General features: G+C 54.3%; 1 protein-coding gene across 8 annotated transcripts in view; it reads left to right on the forward strand.

Moving 5' to 3' along the window:
* The window catches only part of MAU2 (MAU2 sister chromatid cohesion factor), a 36,922-nt gene that overhangs the window by 7,259 nt on the left and 13,614 nt on the right, over positions 1-16,049 (forward strand). For 6 of the 8 annotated variants that reach the window (XR_675861.5, XR_675862.5, XM_512526.9 and 3 more), the window contains exons 2-10: positions 7,647-7,664; positions 8,051-8,116; positions 9,100-9,195; positions 10,775-10,869; positions 12,775-12,802; positions 13,181-13,336; positions 14,465-14,611; positions 14,706-14,796; positions 15,767-15,870. Coding sequence is in view for 6 of the 8 variants with exons in the window: in XM_512526.9 (XP_512526.5) it covers positions 7,647-7,664; positions 8,051-8,116; positions 9,100-9,195; positions 10,775-10,869; positions 12,775-12,802; positions 13,181-13,336; positions 14,465-14,611; positions 14,706-14,796; positions 15,767-15,870 (801 nt within the window). In the remaining 2 variants the exon portion in view is untranslated. The remainder of the gene's footprint in view (positions 1-7,646; positions 7,665-8,050; positions 8,117-9,099; positions 9,196-10,774; positions 10,870-12,774; positions 12,803-13,180; positions 13,337-14,464; positions 14,612-14,705; positions 14,797-15,766; positions 15,871-16,049) is intronic. The other 2 variants (XM_016937070.4, XM_063801390.1) reach the window with 1 other exon arrangement.

Raw genomic sequence — 16,049 nt, forward strand, 5'->3', positions numbered from 1 at the left:
TGAGGATCACTTGAGCCCAGGAGGTCGAGGCATCAGTGAGCCGTGTTCCTGCCACTGCAGTCCAATCTGGGTGACAGAGAGAGACCCTGTCTCAAAAAAAAAAAAAAAAATTTTTGCAATGCCATTTCTGCAGATTCTGACAGGTTGTGTTCTTCTATATTTTGATTTCCTCTTGTTCTCTCTCTTCCTGCTGTACACCCATCCCTGTAAGTTTTCATTCTTCTCCTCTCTTCCAGGCCCTATGGCTTTTTTCTTATTTTCCCACCTGTCTTTTAAGCAGACAGATCCATCTTGGTCATTTGGACATCTGCTGTTGAATCAAGAGAATGTACCTGCATATCCGTTTCCCCCTTAACTTTTTTTTTTTTTTTTGAGACAGAGTCTCACTCTGTTGCCCAGGTTGGAGTGCAGTGGCGTGATCTCGGCTCACTGCAAGCTCCGTCTCCCGGGTTCATGCCATTCTCCTGCCTCAGCCTCCCAAGTAGCTGGGACTGCAGGCGCCCGCCACCGTGCCCGGCTAATTTTTTGTAATTTTAGTAGAGACGGGGTTTCACCATGTTAGCCAGGATGGTTTCGATCTCCTGACCTCGTAATCCGCCCGCCTCAGCCTCCCAAAGTGCTGGGATTACAGGCGTGAGCCACCGTGCCCAGCCACCCCTTTAACTTTCTTACTTTTGATCACAGTCCCTTTTATCCCTTGGCCTGGGAAGTGCACCATCATTCTTAGGTTTTCCTGGTTTGAAAGCCACCCAGGACTAAATGCCGCCTCTCTGGAAGAACTTACTATTTTCTATAATCCAGGCAGTCATTCTTTGAACAGTGGTGTTTTCTGACTGCGTATGCCATGCTTGCTTTCTCTGTGTCAATGCCATGCATGCTTTCTCTGTGGTTGGAACAGGGCTGCTTTTTAATGGTGGTTTTGCTCATCTGACTTAGAAAGCAGCTCCAGACTGTGCTGGTCAGATACTTAATTCTGCATCCAGGTTTAGCCTGAGCATCTATGGTTCACTTTCTCAGCAAGTGATTCAATGCTTCCTTTTCTCTTAAGACCCAACAGGGCTAGGTTCTGAGCCTCTCCTCATCAGGCCCAGCGTAAGCAGTTCTTTCATTCTTCAGGATCACAACTGTGTCCTGCTAAATTCCGTGTCCCATCTGCAGGGAGCAGAGACTTGTGCAGAGCTGGCCGTTATGCAGTTTCATGAAGTGATCTGTGCTTCCTCCTGTTTTTGTTTCTATTTCCTTCCCTCTCACTCTTGAGTCACCTCTGACTTCAGGATGTGAAATCTGTTTAGGAACCATCACCTCACGGTTCTACCAGCTGGTCCCTTCCTCTCCCACCCCAGTTCTTCTACTTCCTGATTGCCAGTTACTATAGCATCATTGGCACCTACTACATGCCAGGCCCTGCATTGGTGCTTCACAGAGCAAGGTCTCCCTGGATCCTCAACAAATTAACAGGGTAAGGCCCACCTCAGACTCACCTGTGATGACACCCAGCCACTGCAGGAGAATGTGCTTAGCCACAGTCACACAGCAGCAAGAGGCCAGGGAAGCTGCTAAATGCTGTGCTTCCATCCCAGAGGTGTTGCAAGCAATAGGGTAGTTTTAAAAAAAAAAGATTTTGAGCCAGGCATGGTGGCTCATGCCTGTTATCCTAGCACTTTGGGAGGCTAAGGCGGGAGGAGTTTGAGACCAGCCTGGGCAACATAGCCAGACCCTGTCTCTTAAAATAAATAAATAAATAAATAAAAAATTAGCCACACATGCCTATAGTCCCAGCTACTTGGGAGGCTGAAGTAGGAGGAGTGCTTGAGCCTGAGAATTCAAGGTTACAGTGAGCCATGATTGCACCACTGCATTCCAGCCTGGGTGACAAAAACCCTGTCTTTTTTATTTATTTATTTATTATTTTTTTGAGATAAAGTCTCACTCTGTCACCCAGGCTGGAGTGCAGTGGCACGATCTTAGCTCCCTGCCACTTCTGCCTCCTGGGCTCATGTGGTTCTTTTGCCTCAGCTTCCAGAGTAGCTGATGTGACAGGCACACACCACCATGCCCAGCTAATTTTTGTATATTTTGTAGAGATGGGGTTTTGCCATGTTGCCCAGGTTGGTCTCAAACTCCTGAGCTCAAGCAGTCCACCTGTCTTGGCCTCCCAAAGTGCCAGGATTACAGGCGTGAGCCATTGCTCCCAGCCAACCCTGTCTCTTATAAAAACAAAACAACAACAGGCCAGGCATGATGGCTCACGCCTGTAATCCCAGCACTTTGGGAGGCTGAGGTGGTAGTATCTCCTGAGCCCAGGAGTTTGAGACCAGCCTGGGCAAGATAGCGAGACCCCCATCTCTACAAAAAAGTAAAACAATTAGTTGGGCCTGCCAGGCGCCATGGCTCACGCCTGTAATCCCAGCACTTTGGGAGGCCAAGGCAGGTGCATCACCTGAGGTCAGGAGTTCGAGACCTGCCTGACCAACATAGAGAAACCCTGTCTCTACTGAAAATACAAAATTAGCCAGGTGTGATGGCGCATGCCTGTAATCCCAGCTACTCGGGAGGCTGAGGCAGGAGAATTGCTTGAACCCGGGAGCCGGAGGGTGCCATGAGCCAAGATCACACCATTGCACTCCAGCCTGGGCAGCAAGAGCGAAAATTCATCTCAAAAAACAAAATTAGTAGGACCTGGTGAGATGCACCTGTAGTCCCAGCTACTTGGGAGACCGAGCCAGGAGGATCTCTTGAGCCCAGGAGTTTAAGGTTACAGTGAGGACCACTGCACTCCCCCTGGGTGACAGAGGGATACCATGTCTAAAAACTACAATCAAAAAAAACCTTTTTTTTAAAAGTTACTTTGGTTTTAAGGAATAAGAAGCCTTGAAACACTCAGCCCTGGACTGAATCCTCCAGGCACCAGAGCTGTGCTGGTCTGGACCCTTCCACCCCACTTGAAACCTGTTGGCCCTGTTGCAACCCTCTCTTGCTTTCCCTGAGAACCCTAAGGTGACCCCAGGGGCTGCTGATGGAGACAGTCACCTCCTTGCCCTGCTCCCTGCAGCCTCTCACTTTGGCTGCTTTGCCATCATAAGGAAGGAAACATAAAAGCTACTTTTTAGCATTACAAAGTTAAAAAAAAAAAAACACCCGGGCACGGTGGCTCACACCTGTAATCCCAGCACTTTGGGAGGCCGAGGCAGGCGGATCACAAGGTCAGGAGACCGAGACCGTCCTGGCTAACATGCTGAAACCCGATTTCTACTGAAAATACAAAGAAAAATTAGCCAGGCGTGGTGGCGGGCGCCTGTAGTCCCAGCTACTCAGGAGGCTGAGGCAGGAGAATGGTGTGAACCTGGGAGGTGGAGCTTGCAGTGAGCTGAGATCGCGCCACTGCACTCCAGCCTGGGCGACAGAGCGCAATTCAGTCTCAAAAAAAAAAAAAATCACGTAGATGAGGTAGCAACCTTGGGTAAGGCATTCTACATCCTTTATTTGTGAGATGGATATATTTTTCTGATTTCCAAATATATGCTACAAGTCATACAGAGGGCTGGGTGAGGTGGCTCACAACTGCAATCCCAGTACTTTGGAAGGCTGAGATGGGACAATCACCTGAGCCCAGGAGTTCAAGACCAGCCTGTGCAGCATAGCAAGACCTTCCCTGTCTCTACAAAAAAAAAAAAAAAAACAAAACTCTAACAAAGATACAAAAGTGAAGTCATTTAGTAGGTGTCAGATTGATGGCCCTGGGGAATTGACTGGATCACCCTGACACCAGGCCCATACTGCCCTTCAGGAATGTGTGTCCTCATGCAGAGAGATCCAGGTGTCACTGATGTCCCAGTGAAGAAGCAGTGGCATTTAAAGACAGGGAGAAATCCCATGCCATTTAGGGCTTTGTGTCTGAAAGGCATACGCCTCCGTTCTGTGGCCATTTGCACTTACACAGAAGCCCTCACTTTCCTCTAATGAACTCTACTCATTATCCAAGTGGATAAAGCCATCGTTCGTTCAGCAGATGTTTCCCGAGCACCTACTGGATGTCAGCCTGCTGCAGGCATTTCAGCCACAACTTTAAAGTCAAACATCATGGGGCTTTTTTTCGTAAGAGTCAGGGTCTTGCCCTGTTGCCCAGGCTGGAGTGCAACAGCACGATCATAGCTCACTGCAGCCCCAAACTCCTGGGCTCAAGTGATCCTCCCACCTCAGCCTCCCAAGTAACTGGCATTACAGCATGCACCGCCATGCCTGGCTGATTTTTTTTTTTTTTTTTTTTTTTAGAGAGAGAGACAGGGTCTCGCTATGTTGCCCAGGCCGGTCACAAAAAGAGGGGCTTTATCTAATGTCCTCTGTTTGTATGTATTTAAAGTGGGCGATAAAGATACATGGGAAACGGATGTTAAAAAGCGCTAGGATGTAATTTCTCCAGTGCCTTAGAGCGTCGCTAACTCACAGTGGATCCACACCTTGAACCCAATCCTCTGGCTCCCAGTCAGCACTCCTGACACCCACTGACGCTAGTGGACAAGGCCTTCCACAAGAGAATGCTTGTATTTGGAGCCTTTGGGCACATTACTTCCCAGCTCACCAGTGCTCACTGAGAGCCTCCCCTTCCTCAGGGGATATGGGATCCTCTCTGTCTAGCCCACCCGTGGACAGACGGAGCTGGCAGAGAGGCGAGCCCGTTAGCAGCAGGCATAACTGGCTTGTAAAGAAGAGATGTCTTGGCCAGCCGCTGCGGCTCACGCCTGTAATCCCAGCACTTCGGGAGGCTAAGGCGAGCAGATCACCTGAGGTCAGGAGTTTGAGACCAGCCTGACCAACATAGAGAAACCCCGTCTCTACTGAAAATACAAAAATTAGCCAGGCATGGTGGCGCATGCCTGTAATCCCAGCTACTTGGGAGGCTGAGGCAGGAGAATCACTTGAACCTGGGAAGCGGAGGTTGCGGTGAGCTGAGATTATCCCATTGCACTCCAGCGTGGGCAACAAGAGCGAAACTCCATCTTAAAAAAAAAAAAGAAGAGACGTCCATGGGGTCAGGAGAAATGAGGTCCAGTCCAACTGTGTGCTGAATAGATTGATGTTAGCCACATCATGGCCCCAAACGGAGAAGGGACACAAAGCTGTTGCTGGCCAAGCACGATGTCCAACGCCTGTAATCCCAGCACCTTTGAAGGCCAAGACAGGAGAATCACTCAAGCCTAGGAACTCGAGACCAGTCTGGGCGGCGTAGCCAGACCCCATCTCTACAAAAAATAAAAAAAATTAGCCAGACATGGTGGTGCGCACCAGTAGTCCCGGCTACTCAGGAGGCTGAGGTGGGAGGATCACTTCAGCCCAGGAGGTCAAGGCTGCAGTGAGCTCTGACTGTACTGCTGCACTCCAGCCTGGACAACACAGTGAGACTGTGTCTCAAAAAAAAGGAAAAGCTGTTGCTATGAGGAGACATTGTTGGACCCACATGGGCCTGAGCTCGGTGGCATAGGCCAAAGCTTTGTAGAAGGGGGTGTAGTATTCTGAGGCATGAAGTGACTGGACATGTCCTTTTGAAGTCTACCCGCCACAGACATGCACGTGTGGGCTGTCGTCAGCTCTGGGGAGAGCATCCCATGGCCACAGACTGGAAAGGAAAGCTTCTCCGCCCAAAGGGAGGTGGGGGAATTCACGTGTTGACTGGTCGCCTTGCTTACCTCTGCTGGGATGCAGTGACAGAAATGGGGCCAGCTTTGTCACAGGTGCCAGGCTTAGCTGCAGGTGCCAGGTTTGCACCTTGCTCACCCAGGCTGGGGCTGCTGCTTGTGTGTGGCAGTGCTGTCTACCCTGGACTGTGTCTGAAGAGCTCCCCCTTGCCAGCCCCATGGTGCCCAAATCAGAACCACCAAATCTCAGGGTTCGGGGAGACCTCAGCCCAGCTCTAGTACGGCTCCTCTGTCACAGTCCCCTCTCTCCTGTGTGATTGGGCATCCCTTCCAGTTGGTGGCCTTCCAGAGCTTCTCGTGTTAGACCCGGCTTCTCAGTGGGATGCAGCAGCTTCTGTGGAAAAAAGCCCCCAACTTCTGCTCTTCTGTTACATCACACACGTTGCCACTGTCCCCACACACAGCCTCTGGCTGAGGAGCCTCACCTCTGGGGCCACACTTCTGACGGCAGGTGCTGGCCCCGCCACTCTGAGGACCCCGAGCCCCTCCTGTCCGTGCCACAAGAGGGGACCACAGGAGGCAGATGCTTGGGCTGGCAGAGGGCCTGTGGTCTGGGCTCCTGCGTGTGGGTGCATGTGTGTCAGGGGCTCGGGCTCTCTCCCACAGCTGTCCTCCTGGCCCCCTGTGTCTTGGCAGTAGCTGCTCTCGATGCAGCTCTGTGCTTTCCCAGTGCCTGTGACATTCCCAGCTGCTGCTCACCCTTGCCTTAGAGATCTCCAGCCCCAAGGCTGCCCCCAGCCGTGGATCTCCAGGCCTCACTGGCTCCTCCGCGCTCCCTTCGTGAATACTCTCTGCTGCATCCAGGATGGTCTGAAAACTCCCATCTGGGCAGGTGCTTTCATTTTCCACCCCTGACTGAGTCAGCTTCCAGGGGTGACACCAGGGCATTCTGACCCTCAGCTAGGAGTGGCCGCTGTTGCCGCATGAGTGGCAGCGACCATCGGGCTTCAGCCTCACCTCCCTGGCCCTCTGTGCCTTTTTTATGGGCTCTTCAGTGCCTGGAGCACCTCCTGCTCCCCCTTTTCCTGGAGAACTGGCCCCTCACTTCCCATACTTGCCACACATGCTGCCCTGCCCCATGCAGTCCTCCCACAGAGTGCGATGAGTTAGGGTCTCCTGCTATGCTCCGGATCCACCTTCCAGCAACCACGAAGGCTCTTGTCAGGTGCAGGTTGCTCTGAATGTGTGTGGCACATGCGAGTCACTGGGGACAGCGTTAGGCTTGTGTGCTTGGGACCCTGGGTGGTCTGATGGGCTGTGGTCAGTGGCCTGGACTAGCCTGGGAACTGTTGGAACATGAAACTTTAGGGCACAGTGGTCCCTGAGTTGGAGCCTGTTGTCTGAACTGCCTTCCTGGTGTGCATCTTCAGTGCCATCCCGCAGTTCTGCCTGTGTCGGCCCTTCCTGGAGCCCCCTCCCTCACCTCTGAGAGACTGACTTTGCTTATAGCCAAGCATCTTTCTAATGCCTCTTGCTCAGAAGGACTAACCTTGCCCCCCAAGACCCATTCTCCAGTTGAAACTGATTTCTCGTGTTATGCTTTGCTGAACGTCCTTCCTCTCTGCCTGACCTCTGACTGCCAGCCCTACTTCCGTGTGACACGTGGGGGCCTTGCTGGGGCCAGGTCACCTCTGAGCTCTGTTCCTTTCTGAAGCAGCTCCCACCCATGGGCCTGTGGGCTCTGACTCCAAGTGCGAGCCCCTCCTCTGATGTCAGAAGGGCATGTCCCCTCCTGCCCAGGCACCCACTGGGGCTCTCTCTATAGCTTCCATTCCCCTGGCTGGATTGGAGGGGAGTAAGCCTACCCTCTCAGGCCAAGCAGGCCGCCTTCTTGTTACCTGGATACCTGGCAGCCTCTGTTCTCAGGACAACCTGTGGAAGCCCCAAAGCGAGCCAGTAACCAGGTGCCAGGTGTTTGCCTGAGAATTAATCTTTGTTTTCTTTCTTTTTCAGTGGTTGATATCACAGCAAGTATCCTTTCTGTGTTGGTATGGTTCCCTTTAAGGAATTCTCCTCTTAAATAAAAAGAATGTATCAAAGCTTGAATCCCACCTCCCGACATGCCCTGTGAGTTTAGGCTCGGCCCACAGAGCACCTGGAGTGTCCCCCACCTGGCCCTCTGCTGCCCTTGGGCGCTGTGCTCCTCTTTGTGCTTCTCTTCGTACCTTGCATCCAGCTCCAAGCCCTGCCCTGCAGCAAGCTCAAGGTTCACTGGGGGAACAGGAAAACTTGGAATTTCAGGGTAGGCAGGGACGTGTGTGCCCTGCAGACCTTGGCAGGGTAGGAGCCCCAAGCTGTGGCCCTTTCAAACCGACCTTTTTCGCAGTGTCTGTACTTCCTTAACTGGACGTCACTAGATCCCGCAGTTCGAAGATGTTAAATTTGAAGCAGCAAGTCTGTTGTCTGAATTGTACTGTCAAGAGGTAAGAACATATTAAGGTTTCTGAAAGCAAAGTGTTTCTCCGTGTCGCTAAGACATGACAGCACATTGGTAAATTGGGGTTCCGGGAGTTGGAATCCCTCCGGCTTTTTTTGTTTTTTTGGTCAGGGTGGGAGGACAGGGTCTCACTCTGTCGCCCAGGCTGGAGTGCATGGCACAATCATGGCTCACCGCAGCCTTAAACTCCTGAGCTCACTTGATCCTCCCACCTCAGCCTCCCGAGTAGCTGGGACTATAGGCATGCACCACCATGCCTGGCTAATTTTTTTTATTTGTTCTAGAGATGGTCTCGCCCAGGCTGGCCTCAAGCAATCCTGCCTCGACTTCCCAAAGTGCCAAAATTATACACAGGAACCACTGTGCCCAGCCCGGTGGCTTTTAACACTCAGATTACTTTCCTGCCTCTTATGCCCCAGCCCCAGGGCTTTGGTGGGTAGCCACCTGCTAAGGAGGGCCAGCAGCTTCCTTTTCTACATAAGACTGTTGGAAAGATCAGCCTGTTCCTCACCTGACAAGTCTGTACCGTTTCTCTTCTTAATCTGGTTCCTAATTTCAATTGTAGCTGAAATTTGCCTTCCTCCCACCTCAGAATGATGACGGGTAAGGTGGCATTGGCAGCAGGGAATGTGTGTGCTTCACACCCTGATGCCTCTCTCTGGTCTGAGAACATAAAAGAAGGGAACTGGCGTCTGATTTGAGTGTTTAGAATTTTGAACTGAAACTACTTTCAGTCCAGTTGAATGAGAAGTTATTTTAAGAGTGATGCAGAAACTTCCCAGCCAGTGAGTCCAATAAAATATCTTTTTTTGCTTTTAATAAAGTAAATTGGCAACCCCAAAAAATCCTTTGGTAAGCATGAACAGGAACTGCCTTCTGGCACCACAGCTGCTGCTAAGGAATCCAGCTTGATTGCCGCCTTGTTTTTTTTTTTTTCTTACATTCCCAAACGTGACTATTTCCTTTCAGAATTCCGTTGATGCAGCAAAGCCGCTGCTGCGGAAGGCGATCCAGATCTCACAGCAGACCCCATATTGGCACTGCCGCCTGCTCTTCCAGCTCGCTGTGAGTACCGCGGCCCGGGAACGAGGGTGCCCGGCAGGGACCATGACCCTGGGGCACACCTGCCCCATTTGCAAAGAACAGCAGAGTCCACGATGCGCAGACCCCCTCGGGCTGGCACATGGAGTGGGTGGGGACATGGGAACATTTCCTTAACCTGCACACAAGCCACTTCCAGCCTCCGTCCTTGAGAGCATCTCTGGCTTGAGCCTGGCTCTTGGCAACACCCAGGGGTGAGTGGTGGGAGTGCGGGGCTTCCCCGGGGCCAACACTGACAGCGGGCCTGCTGCTTGTTGGGTGTCTTTGGGTTCCCCTCCCTCCCAGCCATTCTCATCTCATCTTTGGCCTGCACTCATTGAAATCCCAGGAACATTTCCTGCCAGAGACCCACTGTGGGTTTTTTTTAGGAGCTACACTGAGACTCCAAGGGGCTGCCTATCAGGCCACAAATGTCCACGTCAAGCGTTGTTTCCCACATGGGGCCCCTCACGTTGGAGGCTGCTGGGGCACACCCTCATCCTGGGATCCACACAGTTCCTCCTCATGCTCCCTTTGGCCCCCCCAGATATAGGTGAAGCCCTGGTCTCTGAGCTCCACAGTGCTCGGTTGTTGGGGGACTCTGAACTCGGCCTTCCCGGCTGCAGTGGAGGGGCCGGCAGGCTCCACCACGTGGGGCACCTCTCCTGTCCTGGGCTCCACCCATACTTCTGCACTGGGGACCCTCAGGCGGGTGGCCGGCCCCCAGCCTCTCTCTTCCATGACCCAGCCTGCCTTCCGGGCCACCACTTAGCCACCTCCCATGACACCTATGCAGTATGTGGACCCTGGGTTGGGAGTTCCTCCAGCTGAGTCCCTCACCCCAGGAGGGTCTGGCTGAGAAAAGTACCCACAGGGAAGAGCTCCCCCAGCAGCCAGGAGTTCCCGAGGCCCTCCTCCCCCAGGCCTGATGAGAAGCCGCATACACATGCTGTGTCCTTCCATCTCCCCACGCACTCTTGTGCCCATTAGCAGACAAAGGAGCAGGCCAGGCCATGAGTCACCTCCCCTGGGCCACAGAGTTGGCAGGCACCATGTGCACGCACACCCAAGGGCCGAGCTCTTCACCACAGCCCCATAGGTGTTGCCTTGCAGGGTCAAGCCAGGCATGTGCCTCCCTTTCAGCCTGTTCAGACTTTGACACTTGCCTCTGAGGGAGTCCCTCCTTTTCGGCCCTGGAACACACTAGGGACACCCCACTGAAGACAGACCCCACAAAGCACTCAGAACAGCCTTAGGTGCTCACACAGCCTTGGGGGTCTGTGCCGTGAGCCTTGGCTGCTGGTTCTATGCTCCATTAAGTTTAGATAGTGTCCACTGCAGGCACCATTCAGTTTAGATGACATATATACTACAGGCCAACTGGAGCTGTGTACCCAAAGCAATTAGCGTTGATAAGATAATTTGGTTAATTTAGCTCAGAACTGACACAGGCAGTTTCACTGATGTGGGGAGGTTTGGTTGAGTTTGCTAACAGAGCACGAAGGCAGGTACCGTAAAACTGATGGGTTTGGCAGCAAAGGTCACTGCTCTCTTTCCTTTTTAGCAACTGCACACGCTTGAGAAGGACCTGGTGTCGGCCTGTGACCTCCTGGGTGTAGGGGCCGAGTACGCCCGGGTGGTGGGATCTGAATACACACGGTAGGCACCCACTCCCCTCCTTCCCTCCTGCTCTGTTAACAGAAGGGGCTTGGCCATCTTGGTCCAGGACAAATCACAGAAATGGCATTTCAGGCCAAGTACAGTAGCTCACAGTATATTCCCAGCACTTTGGAAGGCCAAGGTAGGAGGATCACTTGAGCCCAGGAGTTCAAGACCAGCCTGGGGAACATAGTGAAACCCCATCTCCACAAAAAATACAAAAATTGGGTCCGGGCACAGTGGCTTAGGCCTGTAATCCCAGCACTTTGAGAGGCTAACGTGGGAGGATCATGAGGTCAAGAGATTGAGCCCATCCTGGCCAACATGGTGAAACCTGTTTCTACTAAAAATACAAAAATTAGCTGGGCGTGGTGGTGGGTGCCTGTAGTCCCAGGTCCTCGGGAGGCTGAGGCAGGAGACTAGCTTGAACCCGGGAGGCAGAGGTTGCAGTGAGCCAAGATCATGCCACTGTACTCCAGCCTAGCGACAGAGCGAGACTCCGTCTCAAAAAAAAAAAAATTAGTCACCATGAGGCGCAGGTTTGAGCCTGAGTTCAGGCACCCAAGCCTGCCCACTGGCCCCAACGCTGTGTGTCCACTGCCGCGTTTTTTTTTTTGGTTTTTTTTTTTTGTAGAGATAGGGTCTCACCATGTTGCCTAGGCTGGTCTCAAACTTCTGACCTCAAGTGATCTGCCCACCTTGGTCTCCCAAAGTGCTGGGATTATAGGCATGAGCCATTGCACCCAACCACCTTCTGGGCTTTTCACGTGAGTGCGTCTAAGCCATGTAAGAAAAATAAATACAGGCCAGGCACAGTGGCTGATGCCTGAAATCCCAGCACTTTGGGAGGCCGAGGCAGGTGGATCACATGAGGTCAGGAGTTTGAGACCAGCCTGGCCAACATGGTGAAACCCCGTCTGTACCAAAAATATAAAAATTAGCCAGGCATGGCCGGGCGCAGTGGCTCACACCTGTAATCCCAGCACTTTGGGAGGCCAAGGTGGGCAGATCACGAGGTCAGGAGATCAAGACCATCCTGTGAATGGTGAAACCCCGTCTCTACTAAAAATACAAAAAATTAGCTGGGCATGGTGGCGGGTGCCTGTAGTCCCAGCTACTCAGGAGGCTGAGGCGGGAGAATGGCATGAACCCAGGAAGCGGAGGTTGCAGTGAGCTGAGATCGTGCCACTGCACTCCAGCCTGGGTGACAGAGCGAGACTCCGTCTCAAAAAAAAAAAAAAAATTAACCAGGCATGGTGCCAGGTGCCTGTAGTCCCAGGTGCTCAGGAGGCTGAGGCAGGAGAATCGCTTGAACCCGGGAAGCATAGGTTGCAGTGAATCGAGATCACACCATTGCACTCCAGCCTGGGCAACAGAGTGAGACTCTAAGAAAAAAATAATAATAAAAATAAAAACAGGCCAGGCGCGGTGGCTCACACCTGTAATCCCAGCACTTTGGGAGGCCGAGGCGGGTGGATCACGAGGTCAGGAGATCGAGACCATCCTGGCTAACACGGTGAAATTCTGTCTCTACTAAAAATACAAAAAATTAGCCGGGCGTGGTGGCGGGCGCCTGTAGTCCCAGCTACTCAGGAGGCTGAGGCAGGAGAATGGCGTGAACCTGGGAGGCTGAGCTTGCAGTGAGCTGAGACCGCACCACTGCACTCCAGCCTGGGCGACAGAGCGAGACTCCGTCTCAAAAAAATAAATAAATAAATAAAAATAAAAACAAACACAGACACAATAGGATAAAACAGAGCAGTCTTGTAAGGGGACTGTTCTCTGTTGTCCACTGAACTATCCCCTGAGGTGGCATATTAGGTCCTGTGAGCCTTGGGGTAGTCACAGTCATCCCAGGAGGCTCCTGGGCCTGCTAGGACCTGACCCCTGCCTCTTGTTTTGCAGGGCGCTGTTCCTCCTCAGCAAGGGGATGGTAAGTTGAGGCTGGGCATGGCTGGATGCAGCTGGTGTTGTGGAGGTGAGGCAGGGCCCCCACAGAGTCTGCTCAGACCCCACCCACTCTCCATGGCATGGCCCCTTAGGCGCCCAGACCCTTAGGCACAGTGAGCAGCCTGGAATGTGAGGCCCAGGCCCTGCTGGGTTCAGGAGGGAAACTCAGGCTGCACCCTATGGGATTCATGCTGAGGCAAGAGCCTGGTTAGGAGCTGCCTGGGCTGGGGTTTCAGGCTGGCCTTGCCCTCTGGGTTGGTGGCAGCAGTCCCAGGGCAGGTGGGCAGGTGACCCTGTGCTCCCGGTCCTGGGAGGGCCCCTGTAAGCCCTGTACCCTACACCTGCACCTCTCCCTCCCCAGCTGCTGCTGATGGAGCGAAAGCTGCAGGAGGTGCACCCGCTGCTGACCCTCTGCGGGCAGATCGTGGAGAACTGGCAGGGGAACCCCATCCAGAAGGAGTCGCTGCGTGTCTTCTTCCTGGTGCTCCAGGTCACCCACTATCTGGATGCCGGGCAGGTGTGTGGCGCCTCTCAGGCGAGCTGCTGGTTGTGACCGGTGGGTATGGGTGGTACCCAGGCCAATGGGTCTTGGGCTGTGAGGTCAGCTGTGTCATCGCCTTACCTTGCCACACAACAGGGCTGTCATACCAGTCCCGGACACACACACTCCTGTCCTGCTCTGCCACGAGTGCTGGTATCTGGGAACAGAGTCTGTCCTGGCCACCCCACCTCCCTTTGGGAGTACTATGTGTGACATTGCATACACTCGCTCAGTGTATGGACACTCAGAGATTCCAATGGCAGTTCAGGGAATCATGAGAATAAACCACAGAGGTGCTGGGATGGCACCTGCACACAGCAGATGCCCAGGTGGTGTCTGTCAGGCCCCCCGGCTGTGGGGTTGAGTAGGGACTGATGTGCTCAGCCATGTCCGAGACTGGACTCATGACCCTGCCGTGGGTGGGGAGCGGCTGTGTTTGAGCTCCTTGTCTCTGTGCTTGTGTGACAGTCTCAGCCCTTCGGGGGCTGGGGGCTGCCCTGTGCCACTCAGACCCACCCCTGTCGCAGTGGGCCACAGGCGAGTCTCCACAGGGCTTGGTAAGGGGGTTGCCCAGTTCGTCCATCCATACCCATCGTTGCCCATTGGGTGAAGCACTGCACTCGGCGCATAGGGACACAGAGCAGACTGCAGCCACACTTCCCTCAGGGTGCAAGGGCTGCAGAGACATCCCTCGGGGCCTCAGGGCGAGATGGACCACAGCGCCTGCCTGACTCCTGGGCCAGGAAGCCACCTCCCACCCCCTCAGAGCACAGCCTCCCCCTGCCGTCTCAGGTCTGGCTGCATGAAGACCAAGTGCAGCTCCAGCAGGGTCTGGATAGGCCTCTCCTGGGCCTTGGTGTTGGACCCAACACTGGGCAGTGGACAAGCCTCAGTCCCACAGCTGCCCGCCTGGCTGTGCCCCATGCCCCAAAAGCCTGGCTGATTCATGGGAGTGCGGCAGGGGCGGCTTCATCTTGCAGGAGGTGGCCCTGGCAGAAGGGGAAGGCAGATGCTCCCTAGAGGAAGGAGCAGGGGTGGCTGGGCTGGGCCTGGCTTCCTGAGAGGCCAGGCTCAGGTGGATGCTCGGGTGTGGGTGCTGCACAGGTGAAGAGCGTGAAGCCGTGTCTGAAGCAGCTGCAGCAGTGCATCCAGACCATCTCCACGCTGCACGATGATGAGATCCTGCCCAGCAACCCCGCTGACCTCTTCCACTGGCTGCCCAAGGAGCACATGTGTGTGCTTGTCTACCTGGTGCGTCCCCACCAGGGCCCGGGCCAGGGCTGGGGGCGGGGGCAGGGAGAGGGAGAGGGCCCTGGTAACCCCTGCTGTCTGGTCTTGTCGCCAGGTGACTGTGATGCACTCCATGCAGGCCGGCTACCTGGAGAAGGCGCAGAAGTACACGGACAAGGCCCTCATGCAGCTGGAGAAGCTCAAGAGTAAGTCAGGTGCTCGGCTGGCCACATGGCCACAGCGACCCCTGGCGGACGGCCTGGCCAGACGCTGGCTGTACCAGGGCCCAGTGACCCTGTGTGACCGCAGCGCCCAGCCACCCTGCCTGGTGGGTCTCGTCACCCCTAGTTGGTAAATGCTGGTGTCCAACGTCAGAGCAGAGCAGACAGGCCTGGGGTCGGGGGTACCTCCCTGACTGGTCAGGTCCCTTGTGCCCAGTCGTGCTCAGTTGAAACAGGTGGTAGCTGCTTTTCCCAATTATTATCAGTGTTGTGACAGGGACACTCGGGATGAGGCCAGGATCAGAACTCAGCCCTCACTGACCACCAGCATGTCCTTTGGAGGCTGTGAGTTCTTTCCAGATGCTCAAGTGTCTAATCCATCCAGGGACCTTTGACTAGCACAAACCCAGAGCAGATGTCCCTGGCTGGTATAGTGTGCCCATTAGTCGGTCTGTTTGCTCCCTCGTGAGTGCTGCTGGGGGAGAAGGCATCAGAGCCAAGGCAGCCCAAAGCCGGATAGGCCCTGTGCTTCTCTCATTCCCATTTGAGGATGGTTGCTTGGGGCTGTTGGGAGGTGGGGCCCAGCCCAGGTCCCCCTACCCGACTGCCTGAGGCTCTGCTGCATGGTCTCATGATCCAGGGTGGTTTCCACATTTCTACATTTCTAGAACCTGCCATGTCCACAAGCTCTTGAGCACGTAGGGTGAGGGTGAGGGTGAGAGCCGACCCTTCTTGGAGCACTGTGGGAACCAACCTCTGGCTCCAGCTCCGTCTCCCCACCTGGACAGCAAGACACACTCCTTCGCTCAGAGGGTGCAGTGGGGACTAGGGGAGATGACGGGGTGGGTGCCTAGCCAGTGTGGCAGGAGACAGGAACGAGGTGGGGGCACGGTGGGCTGGGGGTGGCGCCTCCTCTGGCCTCCCCTGCATGCTTACCCCTGACTCTCACCCATAGTGCTGGACTGCAGCCCCATCCTGTCATCCTTCCAAGTGATCCTGCTGGAGCACATCATCATGTGCCGCCTCGTCACGGGTCACAAGGCCACGGCGCTGCAGGAGGTAAGGCTGGAAGCAGGAGGGGCGGGAAGGCCCAGGAGTTTGTTGGGTCTCAGCAGTGTCAGACAAGAGACTGAATTCGCCAAGTGCATACTGGCAGGCCAGCCCATCCTGCTGTCTCGCTGTCGGCCAGCGTTTTACAGCCCTGCATGGGCACCACTGATCAGAGAATCTCATACAAA

Source organism: Pan troglodytes, chromosome 20 (genome assembly GCF_028858775.2).
Source record: "Pan troglodytes isolate AG18354 chromosome 20, NHGRI_mPanTro3-v2.0_pri, whole genome shotgun sequence".
In the NCBI taxonomy this organism is placed as follows: domain Eukaryota; kingdom Metazoa; phylum Chordata; class Mammalia; order Primates; family Hominidae; genus Pan; species Pan troglodytes.